Here is a 21,506-nt window from a genome sequence, read left to right on the forward strand (position 1 = left end):
TCTGCCTCCCAAAGTGCTGGGATTACAGGCGTGAGCCACTGCGCCCAGCCCCAAAATGTAATTTCTTATAGAAAGTACTGTATTAATTGTGACTGTAAAATATTGGGAACACCAGCTGAAGCTGACTGAGCAGTGGCTGTAGGATGTGCATAGAGAGATACTGACAAAATAATACAGAGCAAATATTTAGATATTAATATTTAAGGACATTAATGCTATCATAGTTAATAACTTGTATTACAGTGTTCTTAGGTCAAGATGTACGCTCATACAAAGTTTCACTAATGAAATCATAACTTGGCTGGGCGCAGTGGCTCACGCTTGTAATCCCAGTACTTTGAGAGGCCAAGGCCCGTGGATGGCTTGAGCTCAGGAGTTTGAGACTAGTCTGGGCAACATGGCAAAACCTCATGATGTGGTTTGACTCTGTGTCCCCACCCAAATCTCATCTTGAATTGTACTCCCATAATTCCTGTGTGTTGTGGGAGGGAGCTGGTGGGAGATAATTGAGTCAAGGAGGGAGTTTCCTCCATACTGTTCTCGTGGTAGTGAATAAGTCTCACAAGATCTGATGGTTTTATCAGGGGTTTCCACTTTTGCATCTTCCTCATTCTCTCTTTGCCTGCTGCCATCCATGTAAGACGGGACTTGCTCTTCCTTGCCTTCTGCCATGATTGTTCCATGTGTCCCCAGCCACGTGGAACTGTAAGTCCAATTAAATCTCTTTGTTTTGTAAATTGCTCAATCTCGGGTATGTGTTTATCAACAGCCTGAGAATGGACTACTACACACCATCTCTTACAAAAAATTAGCCAGGCATGATGGCACACACCTGTAGACCCAATTATTTGGGAGGCTGAGACAGGAGAATTGCTTGAGCCCGGAAGTCAGAGGTCGCAGTGAGCTGAGATTGTGCCATTGCACTCTAGCTCTAGCCTGAGGGATAGAGTGAGAGTCTCTCTCTAAAAAAGAAAAAAAAAGAAGAAAGAAAACAAATCATAACTCTTTAATATTGATTCTCAACTAGGAACAATTTTGTATACTTGGGACATTTGCTGGTGTCTTGAGACAATTTTGATTGTCACAACTCGGGAAATGCTACTGCCATCTATTGGGTTGAGGCTAGGGATGCTGCTAAACATCCTAAACATCCTACAAAGCACGGGACAGCCCCACACAAGCAATTATTGGGCCCAAAGTATCAATAGTCATCCACACAAAAACTTGTACATGAATGTTCAGAGCAGTACTATATGAATAGGCTATTCATAATACTATATGAGTAGAAACAACCCAAATGTCTATCAACTGATGAATGGATAAATAAAATGTGATATACCCATATAATGGGAATATACTTGTCGTAAAAAGGCATGAATTACTGATACATGCTACAACGTGTGTAAACTTTGAAAACATACTGAGTGAAAAAAGCCATTCACAAAAGACCACCAATTATATGATAACATATTTATGAAATGTCCAGGATGGGCAAATCTATAGAGACAGAAATGTTAGTGGTTACCTAACTGGAGTGATTGGAAGAAAGTAGGAGGTGACTGCTAAAGCGTATGGAGTCTTTCTCGTACAATGGAAATGTTCTAAGATTAGATCATGGTCGTGGTTGCACAAATCTGTGAATATGCTAAAACTATTGAGCTGTACACTCAGTGGGTAAATTGTGTGGTGTGTGAATTATGTCTTAATGAAGCCTTTAAAAATACCCATCATGCCACGGTTTAGAAACCCACTTCACACAGGTCAACTGCACCATTAGCAGAATTATAGAGGGAGATTAGGGGTGGAGATAAAGTTGTGGGAGAGTGGGGCCATTGAAGTTGAGGAAATAGGAGAGGTGGTCCAAGGAGAAGCAGAGGATCCATGTCAGGACCTTTAGGTGCATCAGTAGTGAAAAAGCAGGAAGAAGCAAAAGAAAATAAGAAAGCCATTTAAGACAAGTGGATGGGAGAACAAGGCAAGGAGTATTTGGAAAACAAAGATAGATGATGTTTCAAGGAATCAGGTAGTCAACATTGTCTGTTACCGATGGGTAAGATGTAGATTGTTTTTGATCTACACTGAATATCAGTTAGAACATAGTTGGTCATATGGAAGTCTGTTTATGTGACGGGCAAAAGCCGTATCTCAGTGATCAGGTAGTAATTAGTAATTGATGAAGTATAGAGTGAAGTACATCGACCCTTGAATAATGTGGGGGTTAGAGACACCAACCCCCATGCAGTCAAAAATTCCAATATAACTTTTTACTCCCCAGAACATTTTACTGATAGCTTACTGTTGCCTGGAAGACTTACTGATAACATAAACAGTCAGTTGGTTCTTACTTTATATTTTATATGTACTATAATATATTCTTAAAGTAAGCTAGAGAAAAGAAAATGTTGTCGTTGGCCAGGCGCGGTGGCTCACGCCTGTAATCCCAGCACTTTGGGAGGCCGAGGCGGGCGGATCACGAGGTCAGGAGATCGAGACCATCCTGGCTAACACGGTGAAACCCCGTCTCCACTAAAAATACAAAAAATTAGCCGGGTGAGGTGGCGGGCACCTGTAGTCCCAGCTACGCGGGAGGCTGAGGCAGGAGAATGGCGTGAACCCCGGGGGGTGGAACCTGTAGTGAGCCGAGATCTCGCCACTGCATTCCAGCCTGGGTGAAAGAGCGAGACTCCGTCTCAAAAAAAAAAAAAAAAAAAAAGAAAATGTTGTCAAGACAATCATAAGGAAGATAAATGATATTTAGTGTTGATTAAGTAGATCAATCATAAAGGTCTTCATCTTCGTCTTCTAGTTGAGTAGGTTCAGGAGGAGGAGGAAGAGGAGGGGTTGGTCTTGCTGTCTCAGTGGTAGCAGAGGCAGAAGTGGAGGAGGTGAAGGGGAGGTAAGGAAAGGAAGGCACACTTGGTGTAACTTTTAGTGAAAGTATAAGTGGACCTGTGCAGTTCAAACCTGTGTCATTCAAGGGTCAACTGAACTGTATAGATATTTTGAAGAGCAACAACTGACAGCTCAAGGGAATGGGGGTTTGTGCCAAGGGAATGTTGTTTTATACTTTAAGCTTAGATGAACCTGTTTATTGCTTGAGGGGAGAAGTCAGGATTTCAGAAAGAAAATGTGATATTGTGGTGTTAGGCCAATGACATAGATGTTGAGAGAGCCCAGGGCGTGGTTGAGGTAGGCAGCCCTTTGGTAGTGTGGACTGCCTGCCTTAATGATCCACACTTCTTAGCTATTAAGTGCTGATTTGACCAGCTTTGTCTAGGTTTCTTCCAAAATGGAGGAACACAGTGGTAGAAGTCAGCATGAGGGAATTTTATTTTATTATTGTTTTTTAAACTGATAGAATTGCAAGGAGAATGATGGAATTTTAAAGCACATATATGTAAAGCCCTTGTGAAGTATTTTCTTCCGTCCTCTCTTTTTTTGAGTAATCAGTATTTCCTCCAACTATTGTCTACTTGTACCTGGCATTGTACCCTTTAAAAAGAAAGTAGAGGCAGCACACAGTGGCTAACACCTGAATCTCAGCACTTTGGGAGGCCGAGGCAGGAGGATGGCTTGAGCTTAGGAGTTCAAAGTTACCTTGAACTATGATTGCACCACTGCACTCCAGCCTGGGCAACAGAGGAAGACCTTGTCTCTTAAACAGAAACAAAAAACGAAGTTAAGTTTTCTGATGTTTAAAAATTATTATTTCTAGAGATAGGGTCTTGCTCTGTCACCCAGGCTAAGGTATAGTGGCATGATCATGGCCCACTGCAGCCTTGACCTCTGAGTTCAAGTGATCCTCCTGCCTCAGCCTCCCAAGTAGCTAGAACAACAGGTACACATCACCACACCTGGCTAATTTTTAAATTTTTTTGTAGGGCAGGGTACCACTATGTTGCCCAGGCTGTCCTCGAACTCTCCTGGGCTCAAGTGATCCTCCCGCTTTGGTATCCAAAAGTGCTGGGATTACAGGCATGAGCCACTGTGCTTGGCCTGGATTTATTTATTAAAGGTTTTTTTTAAAAATTTCTTTCAATGCTGTTTTATAGTTTCCAGAGTAAAAGATTATTAAGTTTATTCTAAGTACATTTTTTTTTTTTTTTTTTTTTGAGACTGGGTCTCACCCTGTTGCCCAGGCTGAAGTGCAGGGGTGTAATCATGGCTCTCGGCAGCCTCGACCTCTTGGGCTCAAGCGATCTTCTCAACTTCAGCCTCCTGAGTAACTGGGACTATAGGCATGCATCATGATGCCTGGCTGATATTTGTACAGGTGGGGTTTTGCTGTGTTGCCCAGGCTTGTGAGTATTTTTTTATTATTCAATTGTAAATTGTTTTTTAAATTTCATTTTCACACTATAAAGGGAAAAATACAAATGATTTTTGTATGTTGATCTTGTATCCTGTAATCTTGCTGAACTTGCTTATTAATGCTAATGAATTATATACATAATTGTATTATCTGCAAACCATTATATTTGTTAAGGATTATTATATGTAGCTTTTCTATGTGCAGCAGGTGATTTATGAAAGTATCCACCTACCCAGACCCAGTGGTGCAAAGTCCACAGTTTCTTGGGGTTTGGTAGATGTTAAAAATCAGTCTGTGGCCCAGAGAGCAAATTCCTCTGCACTTTGTAGCCCCATGTTACTCTGAGACTCTTGAGACAAAATTCACTTGCTTCTCATTCTGTTTTAGATCACTGTTGTGCAAAGAAAGTGTCCTGGTCCTGTGATCCTGCATCATACCATCATCCCCATTTGAAAGTGGGCGCTAGGGTCCGGGGCAGTCTCATCACCACCTCCATAGCTCTTCTGGTAGAGCTGCACTCACAGGCCGGCTTTCCTTCTGCCTTGTTCCTTGCACACACTGCTTCTCTGCCTGGGTGCTCTCTCTTTGCCTGATCATCTCCTAATTGTACTTCAGCCTAGACCAGGTTGGCTTTCTTGTGCTATTTTCTCCCTATGCATGTTGTATATGATTTTTTCCCCATTTGGCTCCCTTCTCAGCTGTAATTTTTCATTCCTTAGATTATTTAAGTACAGTTAGCCCTCCAGATTTGTGGGTTCCACATCCTTGGATTCAACTGAGGATCAAAAATATCATAAATAAAAAATAACAATACAACAATTAAAAAATACAAATTTTAAAAACAGTGCAACAATGTACATAGCACTTACATGGTATTGGGTATTGTAATTAATTTAGAGGTGATTTAAAGTATGTGGGATGTTTATAAGTTACATGCAAATATGATGCCATTTTATATCAGAGACTCTGGATTTATATCAGAGCATCTGTGGATTTTGGTAACCACGGGAGGTCCTGGAACCATTCCCCCTCCGGATATTGAGGGACAACAGTAGTGTCTGTTTACCTACTGCATGAAGCCCCATGAAAGCATGGGCCATGGTTTTGCTCACTGCATTGTTGAGCCCTAGCACAGATGCTCAGCAAATATTTATTATTATATATTTATTATTTAATTATTGAAAGAAGCTCGTTCAGAAGTATTAGCTCAGTTTTCCAATGTTTGTTCACTACAAATATAGTTCGGCTAGTAGTTCACCTGGTGTCCATAAATGCTTAAGGGTTTTGGCAATGCTAATCATAAATGACAATATCATTTTGTAACAAGAATGTTTGGCAGGTATGTGTGGTATGTTGGCTTCAGTGATACTTCTTTTTTTAGTTTGGTTACACTGCCTTTTATTGGTATTCTATTTTTGTGGATCTGATTTGATTTTGGTAAACTTTTTTTTTTAAACTTAATCTCTTGGAGAAAGCTAACTGGATTATAGAGTAGTAATGGGATACAGAAGCTTTCACCTAAATTGGATTTCCAGTAAAGCCAACCTTTACTATTTGGAGGCAAGGCTTGGGAAAACATTCAGGTAAGGTCACTCCTGTATTTCAAAGGATTTGTGGTTGCTTGCACTGTGTTGTCTATAAGACTGGGGTCAGTGGTTTTGTGATGTGCCAGAAGGAGAAGTAGCAGTTTTTGTTGTTAGAAAATTTAATAGTCAAAGGGATTAAATATTTAAGGAAGAAAATGGGCTTGCTGTAGCTCCTGAAACTTTGTTTTACTGATGAAGTAGGGTAAAAAATAGTATGGAAAGATGAAGGGAGTAAAGCATTTATTATTTATGTGAAATGCCCATTGTTGCTATAAGATCTTTCTATATTGTAAAGTAATTATAAGAATAGGCAAAGGAAATTCTCAGATTGTCCATATTTGCTTGAGGATAATGTGTAGCTACTGTATGCCTCATTTAATTATTCTTTTGAGTGTCATTCACAATCACAAAACGATACCCGTACTGAAAGTGTTAGTGGATAAACTTAATTGCATAATTAAGGACCTGTGTATTTCCAAAGATGATGTTTTCCCCACTTCATGTTAAGATGTACATATTTAGTGATAATGCCGTTTGTTGTATGAGAACTTGAGACAGAAGATTTAGTAGGATTATTCGGTGACAGTCAGTACAGGGTGCGATTAAGCTGTCCTTCTGGCTCTTGGCCTGGTATATGTTTGTCTCAGGCCATGCAGTTACAGAATAGGGCAGGTGGCATATTTATATATGCCTTTGATTTCACAGAAGTTGGTGAGTTTTCCTAAGTGGAGAATTGTAGAGCTAGATAGGATTGTTGTGGGAGAGGGGGCAGGGAATGGAGAGTTGATTCTTCACTCTTCTGTGGTGCAGTTGAATTTATATGTAGCTGGAACTGATTTTCCAACGGATTATGATGGCGTTGAGCTTAGAAGACTGGTTGGGTTTTAGCACTTCAGAATTGGATCCCTTGCGGGAACCCTTGCTAAGAGGGAGTGGACTTGTATTTGGTACAGAGACCAAAAAAAAAAATTACTGTACTAAATGTCCTGATTCTTTAATTTGGTGAGAACATGGGAAGGTAAAGTAAGATTAGATGTGTATGATAGATTTTTTTTAAGATAGAGGGTTAGCAAAAGACTGAAAGCAGCTCTGTTTGGCTTTCTTATTGGAATTGTGTTTTGTTTGGTTACAAATGAATTATTCTGATAAAAATATAAATTGCATGCATTCAGTATTTATTTTAGAAAAATATATAAAGCCATAGCCCAAGAAAATTCTTGAATTACACTCTTATTTGAACTTCGGTGAAATAATAGCTATTTAGTTCCAATCTTTTGTGACTTGTGTGTCTCATAAAATTTGACTAGCATGTAATAAAAGACAGTTTAGTAAATAATCAGTTCATTGTCAAACTGTTCTTTTGTTGGTGACATATTTGTTGTAAAAGATAAAGCAATGTAATGTCCAGATATTGTAAAATGCTAAAGTGGTGACTATAAACCAAGTTTTTGAAAGTTTTAAAAGGAAACTATTGTTTTATTAAAATTATTTTGAAATGAATGTCTTGCTTTATTTAACCTTGAAGTTATTTTTAAAATATTGCTTTAAGAATAGTGCTAGATTTCTGAATTCTGGTGGTAGTGGTTCTGTTTGTTTTTTAAGTTAAGAATTTAAGAATTATCTGGGGTAGAAATGGTATTTTTTTGATTTCTTATAAGAATTATTAAGAATTATCAGGGGTTGAAATGGTATTTTTTTATTTTTTATACATACAGATAGAAATAGTCATTTGAGAATACCTGATTAAAAATGAATTACCTTAATTCTTTATATTATTTTGAATATAAAGATATGGTCCAGATTTGTGTATCGTTATTTTGCCCACATTGTGATATGCTCTTCACTGGTTTTGTTTTTCAAATTGAAAAGTAATGCATGTACATGAATAATAACAATATTTTAGGTAATATTAAACATTATACAGTGCATAGCAAGCCTTCCTTCCATATAAAAGCCGGCATAGTGTCTTATTCAGGGGCAGCAACTTCAGCAGTTTCACGGTACAGTCTGATAACTAAAACATATTTCTTGTCAGAATAGCGTTGTCTTTAAACGTTTGTTCTGTATAAACATTATAATGCCATTCCATATAAACATTTATTATACTGTTCTTTTTGTTTTATGTTTTTTATTTAAATGCTTTTGGGAATAATTTTTTTTAGTAGAGTGGGATATGATTTGTAGTTACAGGATTGTAATTGTGTCCTATGAAAAGTATAATATAGTACATGTGCATTTTTATTATGGTATATAATAGTGGTATTATTAGTGGTATTGCCAGGCTGGCTGATAGAAGGTAGTGAAGTCTGCAGTGTTGTAGATTAATTTTTCAGTGGAAGGTAAGTGTAGCCTCTTTGCGTGGAGCATTACAAGTGTGCATTTTTGTTAGAAGGCAAATATGCCGGAGATAAAAATCCTTTCCAGGTTCGGAGTTGGAAAACAAAAGTAACATGGAGTTTTGTAATAATTATGGGGAAAGGTATTTTCTGATAGATATTACATACTAACTCATAAATCTCCCATGCTCTTGGCCACATGTAACGAATTATAATCTTAAATATATTCTGGTTACCAACATCTGAAGAAAATTGGCCATAGAATTGGGCACCAGGGACAGTGTGCTGAAAAACAGACCATGATTAGGAGAGGCTAAACCAAGATTTCAAAAAATCAGATTTCAGGGTTATTTTGAATCTGATGTTACATGAGCCTTTGCAATGAATTCCATTTTATATCTGGGAAAAGCCCTTTTTAAATAAAACTCATATCCATTTTCCCTTAATGTAAATAATTGATATCCAGAAGTATTAATAGAGTATATGCTTTTTATAATTTATAAAAAGATAGAGGAGAGAATTATATGAGAATTTTGGTTTAGGTTTAATAGTTTCCTTTTGTAAGATTTCTTCCTGTATTTTCTTACTGATACTTTTGTAAGATTTATTGAATCTTTAGGTTATCATCTCCCTCTTACCAAAACACACTGTTGCCCCCCTTGCTGTATCATACCTGGAAGGCATAATTAGAATGTGAGAGACTCTCCTCGTTTCCTTGGAATATAGTTTTTCATATATCCAGAAGTAGCAAAATTTATAAATATGATTCCCTTTGCTTCTGCCACCTGTATTCTTCCTCTGTACTTGAACTGTCTGCAGCTCTTGCAGGGAGGTTTAGGCTTTCATTCTCTTGCAGTTACAGCACCTGAAGTATTTGCCGTCTTCCTCTGAGGGATCACACATCTGCTAGCTACTAAAATGGTAAATGGTCAGCTTTGGGGCCAACCATTTTATTATGGTTATATGAACCCATTTATCTGTCTCATATCCTATATAATTTAAAAATAAATTCATGACTCCTTTTATAAGCATACGAAATATTACAAAATCGTTATTTTCCTAGTTGAAAATGTTACATGCGTATATTTCGTTTGTTAGATTTGGCATATTGAAAATAAAGAGAAAACTAGAAAACAGTAAGTGAAAGATATTTAAATTTTTATGAAGTATGAAGAATTGGCCAGGTGTGCTGGCTCATGCCTATAATCCTTGCACTTTGGGAGGCTGAGCCAGGAGGATCACTTGAGCTCAGGAGTTCAAGACTTCCCTGGGCAATGTAGTGAGACCCTATCTCATTAAAACAAACAAACAAAAAGTACACACACACACAAAACACAAAAATTGGTTGCCTTACTCAGAAGATTTATTTCACGTACTATAGCCTTTGCCATCCGTTATTGTGGAAAATTTCAAAGATACACAATAGTAGAGAGAATACCCAGCTTTAAACAGCCAGTCTTGTTTCATCTGTGCTCTTTCTGCCATCCCCAGAATATTTTGAAGCAAATCCTAAGTGTCAGATAAATCAGTATATTGTAGTATTGGGTGAGGAACACAGCATTGACCTTAGACCACAATCTGTGCCTCGTAAGAAAATGAACTCACTCTATATTGATAGCTCTTAGGGTTCACGGGCTGATTTTTTCCCCCTCTTTTTAAAATCGGGCTTCTTTCTTTTGGCTTTTTTGACCTTCACCTCTTTCCCTGTACCTCCACAAGGGGGCAGATAAAGGAAGAGAGAAGGGAAGTTTAAATGAACCAGACTTGAGTTTCACTTTTGTAAATCAGTCGAATAGAGTTGCAGATTTTGGGGGTGACTTTTCAGAAACAAGCAGTGACTTTTCTCCTTGAAACAACTCATAGTGCCCCTCCTTGCTCTTCAGAGACAGAATAGTATTAGCTATTTTAAAGGGGGTTAAGCAATAATCTTTAAAAAAAAAAAAGTTTCCAGAGCATTATTATAGCCTTTAATTTTCCCTGTGAATAATTTTTCTGTAAAAATAACGATTTAGACTTTACTCAACATATAGTATTTGAATTTCTATCTACTTTTTTCAGACGATAGCTCTGGGTGATTATCATAAGATTTCTCATTGAGTGATGTGAATGTTGCATAGTCAAAGTATTTTAGCTGGGCATTTGATTACCAATGGAAGGGGCATAACCACTGTTTTTTGTTTGTTTGTTTGTTTGTTTTGAGACAGAGCCTCTCCCTACCACCAAGGCTGGAGTGCAGTGGTGTGATCTTGGCTCTCTGCAGCCTCTGCCTCCCACGTTCAAGCGACTCTCCTGCCTCAGCCTCCCAAATAGCTGGAATTACAGGTGCCTGCCACCATGCCCAGCTAATTTTTGTATTTTTAGTAGAGACGGGTTTCACCATGTTGTCCAGGCTGGTCTTGAACTCCTGACCTCAGGTGATCCGCCTGCCTCGGCCTCCCAACGTGTGGAGATTACAGGTGTGAGCCACCGTGACCGGCCAAATTTTCTCATTTCTTAAAAGCCTCAGTTACTGTGGCAGTATCAATGAACCGTATTCATAAAAACCTACAAATATATGATGGTTACTTTATGGTAAAACAGTATTCTGTTTGAAGCGTGTTTGAAATTGAATGCCTGAACACCATATAAATTGCTTTTTAGTCTGTGGGAATTTTAAATAAGCATCTATAAAGTTTTTTGTAAATAGATTATTTCTTTGTCTTGATATTTAGATACTGTGACCTGTGGGAGTTTTTTTTCTTTAATATTATATGTGTTTACTCTTTTTGTTCTTTTGTTTTCCCAGTGAATATATTTCTTCTGGAAAAATGCTATTTTTCCAAGTAGACTATATGAAACTCACATTTTGTATATGTGGTGTTAATTGTTGCAAGATATTGGGGGAAATGATGGGATAAACTTGCAGAAATTGATTCTTTTTACATGAATTTTGGCATATGCTTTGCAGTAAGTGTATTTCCTTCTGTTGCCACCATTAAATTCTCTGGTTCTCAAAGTTTCTGTATGCCTACAGCATGACACATAATTACAATGAAAGCATTACCTTACATTCCTGTAACATTCTTTTTTTCCCCAGGCACTTAATGCCTTTTATTCCTTAGCTTCATGCATGAATTATGTAGCATATGTGAAGAGGCTTAAACTGTTACCATTACAAATTCTTTCTAGATGGCTCCTGTTATATTTAGGATATACTTATACTTTAGACAAAGTAAGAATGTTATTGTTGTTGACCTTGACACCAAATAACTGGGCAGACATTATATAGCTATGTTTGAATCCTCGCAAAATGTGCTGTTGAAGCCAACAGAGTCCTGGCGGGAGACTCTTCTGGACAGCAGAGTTATGGAGCTTTTCTTCACAGTAAGTTTTAGTCTTCATCTCTGGTAGCAAGAGCCATAGAAAAGAGGAAATGCCTTGGTGTGTTTCTTAAGTAAAACAGAACAGATTGCTTTTCTCCCCTAAAGTCTTGTCTTCTTATCAATATGGCTGCTTAAACAGAAATTATTTTAAAAGGTTCTTGCTAATTTATAAAAATGTCACATAGTTATGAAGGGCTTAATATCCTGGAGCAGAAGTTCTCAAACTTGTAATTTCAGGACTTCTGTATACTCTTAAAAATTTATTGAGAACTCCAAAGAGCTTTTCTTTATATAGGTTATATTTATCCTGTTAAAAATTCAAACAAAACTTTACAAAATAATGTGCTAAAAAGTAACAATAAGAAACGATTACATATTAACATAAGTAACATTTTAATTAACTATATTTTTGAAAACAAAGCAAGTTTAATGAGAAGAATAGCATTGTTTTTGCATTTTTGTAAATCTATAATATCAGACTTAATAGAAGACAGCCAGATTATCTTACCTGCTTCTGCCTTCAGTTAGTTGCAGTATCACACATCATGTGGCCTCGGGGAAATTCCACTTTTTACCTGTGTGACAGTGAGAATGGGAAACGCAGATATTGTCTTAATATTATTATGCAAATAGTTTTTTCCTCACAGGCAACCTGACAGGCTTTTAAAAAGCTTCAGGGATCCCTGGGCCACAGTTTGAGAACTGCTATTCTAGAGTGTAGGTTTTATACTTATTATATTTATGAGTCATTGGTTAAGTTGGTATTATGGAATAGCAGTTTATCTCATGTATAACTTTAGACAGTCCTCTTTATTATTGGCTAAATATCAAGATGTAAGCAGTATGTTCCCACATTGGCCAATGTGTATCCCCAATAAAACAGTCAAAAGCTGGAAAAACAATTCGTATGTGTGTGTTTATGTGTTGGATGCTAATTTGCAGTTATAGGGGGAATATACAAGTTAGTTAGATATAATGACATGGACAAAAGCCCAAGTAAAAATCAATTAAAAGTAAAAAAGCTATTTTGCTTAATCCCAATTGTTGATTTTAGTTTCTTTTCATTTGTTTTAAAAATATAGATGAGCCCTTCAACTGCCTTTTTCTGATTGAACCATTTAAAATAAAGTAGTTATGTGGTATGTATTTTAAAATGTCTAGAACAAGGTTATCTATCCATGGGTATATATAAAAGATACTTTCTATAGAAATATTCAGACTGAGCATTAAATCATCTTGTGGTTTCTTTTTAAAATCAGAGAAATGATGGCTAAAACCACTATCAAGATCAAAGAGATAACTGTAACTAAATTTTAAAATTCCGTTGCCTGCCTCATCTGACAGGAATTGTTTTGATACGAATCCAAGTCCAAGTCTTTGTATTATGCACTTGACTGAAAGTAGATTCCACTCCAGCAGTTTTTGAAAAGGTGAAAAACTTGCTGGCAGTACTGGAAACAACTCTACCAGATCTGAACAGCTGTCTAGACAAACCAGACAGCTGCTCCTGTCAGCTGTGAACAACCACATGCAAATAACTTTTGAATTTGAAAGTTAACCCTTTTTTGCTTTATTTGAACAATTTTTGTGTTTGTAGCTATTTTCACTTAAGCAGTTTATGAACAAGTTAGTTACTTGTTTTAAAAATGACAATGGCTAATGTTTTTATTTAACTTTGGTTAAATTTAGTTTCAGTTATATGAGTTTATTGCCTACTTTAAAGCACTTTTCCACTGGATATCACTTGTGCTAGATTTGGATAAGCATCAATATACTGTTGCATAAGAGCAAGACTTTAAATATGTTAATCGTAAGACTTTAAATATGTTGGAATACTTTGGGTTGCGTTCTGCCCTATAGAAGTTTACAAACTTCTTGATTTTTTTTCCTTCTGTAAGGTCTTGGAAAAAAAACCCACTTTCATTGTGTTTTCTTCCTACCTTTTTGACCAGAGTCTTCTTGATCTCGCTTATGGTCTCTTCCTTCTTTGCTCGTCACGTAAATATTGGCATTCCTATCTTAATTCTCAACTTTGCTGACTCTGTACACTTTCCTGTGGCTCTCTCTTCAACACGTAGGACTTCAGGCACCAGTTCCCAGATGACTCCTACATCTATATTCAGCACAGCCTGCTCCAGAGTTTCAGAGCCTTATAATCCAAGTGCTTACTGGATGTTTTAATTTGGATGTCCCACAGACATCTCAGATTTAACATGTTCCAGTAGAATTCGTCATCTTCCTTACTTGCTTCTCCTTCCTTGTCTTCCTTTTCTTGATGCATATCCTTGCCATTCACCTCACTAGGCGTCCTGCTGGGCTTTGCTTTCCCTTATCCCTCTGTCCCTTTCCCATATTCAGGTGGTGATTCAGCTTTCTGTTTTATAATACAGTTTATATTGAAATACATGTTCAGATATGGAGGAACTCTTTTGTAATGATGACATTGGAAGAAAGGCAAGAATTTATATTGTATAAAAATTAAGCATTTATTATTAGTTTTATGTGGTTTATATTTCAGATAACATAAATTAAGCTTGAACAGCACACACCGTCTCGAAAGACAGTTATTTATTTTAACTTTATTTTTAGTTATTTCATTAGCTATTTCATTGAGGGTATTTTTTCTTTTGATTGCTCGCTTTGAGACCATAATGAACATTCAAGATTGTGAGATGGATTCTTATTGTCCCATATTACATTGTATCTGTTGACAGAATATATCCCTGGATATCATACTTAAATGCTGATTAGATTCTAAGGCATCGTGACAAAAATTTAACTACAGATTTCAGATAAAGAACTTATAAGAGTGAGTTGTGTTCAGAAATTTATGAACTAGACAGTGTGCATATATGAATTTGTCTATTGTACTTGGAATTTACTATATAAAACTTAAAATACATTAGAATATAGTTTGAAAAATATTTGTATTCTAGACCAAGGATTTGCAGACATTTTTTGTATAGGGCCAGATAGTAAACACTTTAGGCTTTGCAGGTCATATGTTCATATTCAACACTACCATTGTAGTATAGAAGCAGCCATAGATGATACATAAATAAGCATGGCGGTGTTCCAGTAAAACTTATTGATGGTCATTAAAATGTGAATGTTGGCCGAGCGTGGTGGCTCATGCCTGTAATCCCAGCACTTTGGGAGGCCAAGGCGGGCGGATCACCTGAGGTCAGGAGTTTGAGACCAGCCTGGCCAACATGGCGAAACCCCGTCTCTACTAAAAATACAAAAATTAGCCAGGCGTCGTGGCACATGCCTGTAATCCCAGCTACTCAGGGGACTCAGGCAGGAGAATCGCTTGAACCCGGGAGGTGGAGGTTGCTGTGAGCTGAGATTGCACCATTGCACTCCAGCCTGGGCAACAAGAGTGAAACTCTGTTTCAGGTGGAAAAAAAAAATAAGAATTCTGTGTAATTTCCACAGGTTACAAAATATTATTATTTTTATTGGTTTCCCCCCAACCATACAAAAATGGAAAAAAAACCACAACCATTCTTAGCTCACAGCCATACAAAAACAGGCGGGGGCCAAATTTGGCTTACGGGCTGTGGTTTGTTCTAGTCCAAAGAGTATAGCATATTTTAAGCATGTCAGTAAATCAACTAACTTTGTAATGTTTAGAGATTATTTAGTATTTTAAATTTCATTACTAGAACCTTGAGAAGTTCAGGGAGTAAGGATTAAGGGACTCAGTGAACAAGGATTTATTTAAGTGTTCATTGTGGCCCAGCATACCAGTGAGTACTTAAATGCTCTGACCTGAAGTAATTTAGAAACAATTTGCCTAGTCAAAGTGAATATAAGCTAAAACTATGAGTTTGATGTTACACAACATTTACTAAATAGAGAACTTTGTGTGGGAAAGAAAAGGGCTAGAGTAGTTAAGTACTTTGGCAAGTACAAAATGGTACATCAACAGTAAGTGTTGGATGGATTAAGATTAATAATGATCATATTTCTTCACTAAATTTTCCTTGGCTCTATTATGTCAGATTACAGAAATGAAACCTTTAACATCTGAGAATATTAATACTATAAAACTAGGGAGCAGTATTTCAAGAGCATTTCCTTCATACAAAACACTATACCAGGTGTTTCATGTCCGTATTGTATCACTGAAATAAAAAAATAGGTGAGCTTTAAATGGATTTAAGTATAATTTACATTTTGTATTCAAAATCTTTTAGCATTTATTAATAGCAATGATGTAGGTTAAACTGAGATTTAAACAAATTGTAAGCAAACTGAGAATTAATAAAAGAATGTGCTTACTACATTTTGGTTGAATGAATGCATGAATGTCTAGGGATTCAATGGTATATTGCTTTTCTAAGTGCGCAACTGTTTACTTACACTAAAGCAGCATCTATATACTCTTGATTGAGCTTGTCTGCTAACTTTAGCAAGAAGCTGTAGCTAGGCATAGTTAGCATAATACAGATGACTGTCGTTGTTGCTGTTTTTAGAAGAAGCAGTATGTCTGACTGGCTGGCATCTGTTTCTCTCTTTGTCATAACATGCTGGAGACAGATCAATTTTCATAATGTAGGTAGCCCTCAGTTAAAAATCAATTGATATGTTTAAAATAATAACTTGTAATGTAAAGTGGACTGAATTAACAATTTAGTTTAATTCAGGAATTAATTTTCTAGAAATAACAAGCTACAGTGAATTTTTCTCTTACCTCATTCGGCATGGTAGACACGTGACCCTTACAAAGGAAGAATTTATATTTATGGATTAGTAATTCTTTCTAACAGGTACATCGAAAAATCAGAGAAGATTCAGATATGGCACAAGATTCTCTGCAGTGCCTTGCCCAGTTAGCTTCTCTTCATGGACCCATCTTCCCTGATGAAGGATCACAAGTTGATTATCTAGCACACTTCATTGAGGGATTACTGAATACTATCAATGGGTAGGTATACTTGCCCTTTGCAGCTGAAAAAGGAGCTCTACGTTTTGTGTTTAACAGTAGAAGAAAAAAAGAAACTAGTTATTTTTCCCCCTTATATTTTGCAGTAAAGTCATATGGGTAATTTGAAATTAATAAACAGAGACATACCTTTTAAAATGAATCAGTAACGATACTTGCTTGTTTGGAAATGAGTTACTATATTAATAATTTTTCTTTTACTGCCACTTAATAATACTCATTGCTTGGTTTTAGAATTGAAATAGAAGATTCTGAAGCTGTGGGGATCTCTAGCATTATCAGCAACCTGATAACCGTGTTCCCACGAAATGTTTTAACTGCCATTCCAAGTGAACTTTTCTCCTCCTTTGTTAACTGCCTCACACACCTCACTTGTTCTTTTGGGCGAAGTGCTGCATTGGAAGAAGTGGTGAGTGACTATTCTAAAGTAAATTGTGTCAGTTTTTCACAAGGAAATTTGCGGTGCCTTTGGAACATTTCTCGTGACAAGTAATTATTTTAAGTGAGTGCTGGCTATTAAAGTGACCGTTTTGTTTAGATGTGCAAATTATTTGGGAAACATGACCTTTAAAAATTTGTGGATTAAAATAGCTTTTGTTGGTGATATTTACTGGTCTTAAGCATTTAATTTTGAGATAATTTAGTACCCAAATATAAGAGATGGAATGAAATGAGCTGTGGTTTGTTCAACACAATTTTTCACATAAAAATTATGTCAAAAACTCCTTTTAACAGCAAAAACATTGTTTACAGGGTGCTGCTGTGGTGTGGTGTAATTATGTGTAATTTTTTTTTTTTTTGAGAATTTTTTACTTTGGACTTATTTGGCAATTATGTAAACATAATTTGGTTCAAGTCATTGAAACCTTGCTTATTTTGATTAGACTGTGCTCTCTAATGTTTTGGATGGTAATGCTTTAATAGTGTATCCTGGTAGAATTAATTTACATTGAAATTAAGACCGATAACAATACTGAAGATGTTTTTTGGTACAAATTTCCAAATGTGTATTTTCCATATTTTATATTCAAATTTAGACGTCTACTAAAACCCCTTGACGACACAGCTGCTTTTGTAACAGTCACTGTGAATAGCTATATTAATCATGGAAAAAAATTGATCTCATTCCACAAAATAGTGATTAAATTGTTGAAACTAATTTTTCTTTTTATGAATCAAAATGTGAATCTTTCTGAAAGGCTGTAAGAGTAAAAAGAATGTAGATATTTTGTTAGAATTTCATGTTAAATTGTAAGTTGTTTTGGTTAGATTCTGCCAACGTGTATGTGAGTTTTTTTGTATCCCTTCAGAGGTGTTCAGAGAATAGAGAACTCGGAATGATTATGTTTATGTAATCGGGCACTTTTGCGATTTGGTAAGGAAAGGAACCAGGTCAGACAAGTGTTCATATGGTAGAGAAAATGTAGTAACAGAAAAATAGAAGTTTAAAGGCCTGATATGTACAGTTGAATGTTTCAGAGGGATAATTTATGTTCTAAACATAAAAATCCAGGGTAATTTTAAGCATTTAACATTTTAAGTATTTACGCTTTACTTAAACCTCTTTCAAATGATCACAGATTCTGAACTAGTCAGGTTTTATTTAACGTGAATTCCTTGCACTTTCCCTGTCCTCCTTGGTTTATTTTCTCTTCTAAACCAGGTGGATTAAAGAGCATGTTGATCCTATATTTAGAAACTAAGCTCCTTTTAGTTCTGTTTGTGAGTTAAGCGTGTTCCTAAACGTTTTAAAGAATTGCTGGAAGATATATGGCATCCTTGGTTTGCAAATTTTAAGTGCAGAATTTACTTATTTTGAGGATACTGACATCTTGACAATTTTTCCTTCAAGATTTGACATAGGAGTGTTGGAATATAGAAAGCCTACATGCATTTGCAGAAAGTAGATGTGTATTGTGCTTATTTCACAGCAGGCGTGCTCTAGTGAATATGAACCTAACAGGTTTCATTCAAAAAAAGTATTATTTAGTTTCATTTATTTTACTCTTTTAATTAATTTTTAATTGAAATGTTTATGATATTTAAAAATTATTTTTTAAAATAATTGGTCACCTATTGAAAAGGACAGAGGGAAAAGATCTGTTTAAAGTTTTGCATTAGTCGTAGAAACCAGGTTGGGGATGTGTGGTGAAGTTGAGGGCTGATGGGGTGGCCCATGCATGGTGACTTTCTTAAGAGTAAACCTCCTAAATGTCACCTCAACCTCAAGCGGTTTCCATTGTATCTTGTGTATGCTGGGAGTAGAGGACCAGAGGAGTATACAGCTAATACCAGAAATATAGGAACAAATCCAGCCAAACCAAATTGGACCTCTGGGACAGAAACCATTTCATCTTTTGTTTTCTTGGGCACCCAGTAATTGTAGTAATAGTACATAATACATAGTTGTTCTGAGATGGAAAAGTATATAAAGACATGATCTTTTTTTTTTTTGGAAATAGAGTCTCGCTCTGTTGCCCAGGCTGGACTGCAATGGCACCGTCTTGGCTCACTGCAACCTCCGCCTCACAGATTCAAGCGATTCTGCTGCGTCAGCCTCCCAAGTAGCTGGGATTACAGGCATGCGCCATCACGCCCGGCTAATTTTTGTATTTTTAGTAGAGACGGGGTTTCACCATGTTGGCCAGGCTGGTCTCAAACTCCTGACCTCGCGGTCCACCCACCTCAGCCTCCCAAAGTGCTAGGATTACAGGCGTGAGCCACCGCGCCTGGCCAAGACATGATCTTTTAAGTAAAATTTGAAAAATTGAGGCATATTAAAGAAATGAGTTTGGGAGTTAGCATGGGATGAAAAGATGATGAGCTTTTGAGGGAGACCGCACAGTTACAGGCCAGGCAGCCATGAAGAGCAAGAGTTCAGGCAAGCTGCTTCACTTTTTTTTTGAGCATGTTAGCTTATTGGTGAAGTCAGGGTATGAATTCCTTCCACTGCTTTATGACATGGATTAACTGCATGGACAGTACCTGTATAGGCCGGGCTCAGTGACTCACGCCTGTAATCCCAGCACTTTGGGAGGCTGAGGCAGGCGGACTGCCTGAGGCCAGGAGTTTGAGACCAGCCTGCCAAACATGGCAAAACCCCTTCTCTACTAAAAATATAAAAATTAGCCGGGCATGGTGGCGCGGGCGCCTGTAATCCCAGCTACTCGGGAGGCTGAAGCAGGAGAATCGCTTGAACCCGAGAGGCAGAGGTTGCAGTGAGCCAAGATCACACCACTGCACTCCAGCCTGGGCGACAAGAACGAAACTCCATCTCAACCAAAAAAAGGGGGGGAGAGGGACCTGTATAGTGTACAATAATTTATTACAGGCAATAACATGTAGAATAATTTTAAAAATAAGCCTTTAAAATAATAGCTTTTATTGAAAACTTGCGTGCACTCTTACCACATAAGAACAACTGTTGAGTTTTGTTTGGTGCAAACTAATTACAATTCTAATTTTTAAAAATTGTTTTTAAAATGATTTTTATAATTTTAATTTTGTGAAATATTGAAAGCTTCTTTTTCCAGTAGGAAAACAGGTTCCACATGTAAGACTTTGTTTTACTGTGAGAATACTTTTTTCAGAGCTGTGTTTGTTTAGGAATATATACAGATTATCATGTTTTTTAATAGCAATTCGTGTCTTTGATGGTGGTAACGTTGTGTAGCAAGAGAAAAAGAGCATCTTCACAGGAAGAAACATTGTTGATACCAATGTGTGTTTTGAAACCCATGTCAGACAGCCACCTTGCTTGGTGGCTTTAGCATGTGAGTGAAGAGACATATTTGAGTACCCTGACTTGCAGTTAACTGAGAGTCTGTGTTCACAAAGAGCAATTCCAGTATTCAGCCAAGTTTCTCTGTGGCTGCAGAAGTTTCTTGATATTATTTGAGGCTTCTTGGAGATAAGAATTTTTTCATTATACCCAGAAATCAAATTATTATCTATTGCTGAACTGAAGAGGTAAGAATGAATGTGGAGATGAAAAAGTATTGCCTTAAAGGTTAAAATCCTGCTGGGCTTGGTGGCTCACGGCTGTACCTTGGGAAGCTGAGGCAGGCAGAGCACCTGAGGTCGGGTGAGGAGACCAGCCTGGCCAACATAGCGAAGCTCCGTCTCTACTAAAAATACAAAAATTAGCCAGGCGTGGTGGCACATGCCTGTAATCCCAGCTACTGAGGAGGCTGAGGCAGGAGAATTACTTGAACCCGGGAGGCAGAGGTTGCAGTGAGCTGAGATCGTGCCACTGCACTCCAGCCTGGGTAACATAGCAAGGCTTTGTCTCAAAAAAAGATTAAAATTCTATCAATAATTGTTCATATTAATACAACAACTGTTTTATAAAAGATTTGTAATAGTACATGCATTTGAATTGGTTCAGTGAAATTCAAGGAGAATATGACTTGAACTGTATGCTCTAGTTTGTTTCTTGGTTTCTTTTATAATTAACCATTTTGAGTTCAGCCAAGTAGGCGAAGCTGTGCAGTATGTTGCTACATGAATAGAGCAGCCTTCATAGCATTGAGGTATTTTGTATATACATTTTGATGTATGTGTTGTGTATAAGGGCAATGGTGGTAAATAACAATTTATAAAGGAAGAACCTTACATCTAGTTTTAGTATATTTGTAGCCTAATCTCAAGACCAGCAGGACAAGGTAGTAATGAAAAAGGTACTTGATAAAGTTTTTAGGAAGTTGATTATGGAATGTAATGCAATAAAATAAATTTGCAATTTGTCGAGTGAGTGAGCGTATTTAGAGGTCAGCATTCTTGATTCAGAATCTAATTTCTCTGGCTTGTTGGGTAATTACTTTGTAGTGAGGTTATGTGACAAAAAGGAAGCCATAAATTGAAGCCAAATTACAGATTGAGAAGTGGGGAGCATAAATTTTGGGATATCTCAGTGATAAGAGGGAAAACAATACTTATTCTCTGGGATGGTTGTGTCAG

At 37.0% G+C, this 21,506-nt stretch overlaps 1 protein-coding gene across 3 annotated transcripts in view; it reads left to right on the forward strand.

The window, feature by feature from the left end:
• XPO4 (exportin 4) overlaps positions 1–21,506 on the forward strand; it is a 134,947-nt gene that overhangs the window by 67,626 nt on the left and 45,815 nt on the right. For all 3 annotated transcript variants that reach the window (XM_003279169.4, XM_030813260.1, XM_030813261.1), the window contains 3 exons: positions 11,485–11,597; positions 16,372–16,529; positions 16,782–16,956. In XM_003279169.4, the coding sequence (XP_003279217.1) occupies positions 11,485–11,597; positions 16,372–16,529; positions 16,782–16,956 (446 nt within the window). The remainder of the gene's footprint in view (positions 1–11,484; positions 11,598–16,371; positions 16,530–16,781; positions 16,957–21,506) is intronic.

The sequence above is a fragment of the Nomascus leucogenys genome, chromosome 5, assembly GCF_006542625.1.
Source record: "Nomascus leucogenys isolate Asia chromosome 5, Asia_NLE_v1, whole genome shotgun sequence".
NCBI lineage: Eukaryota > Metazoa > Chordata > Mammalia > Primates > Hylobatidae > Nomascus > Nomascus leucogenys.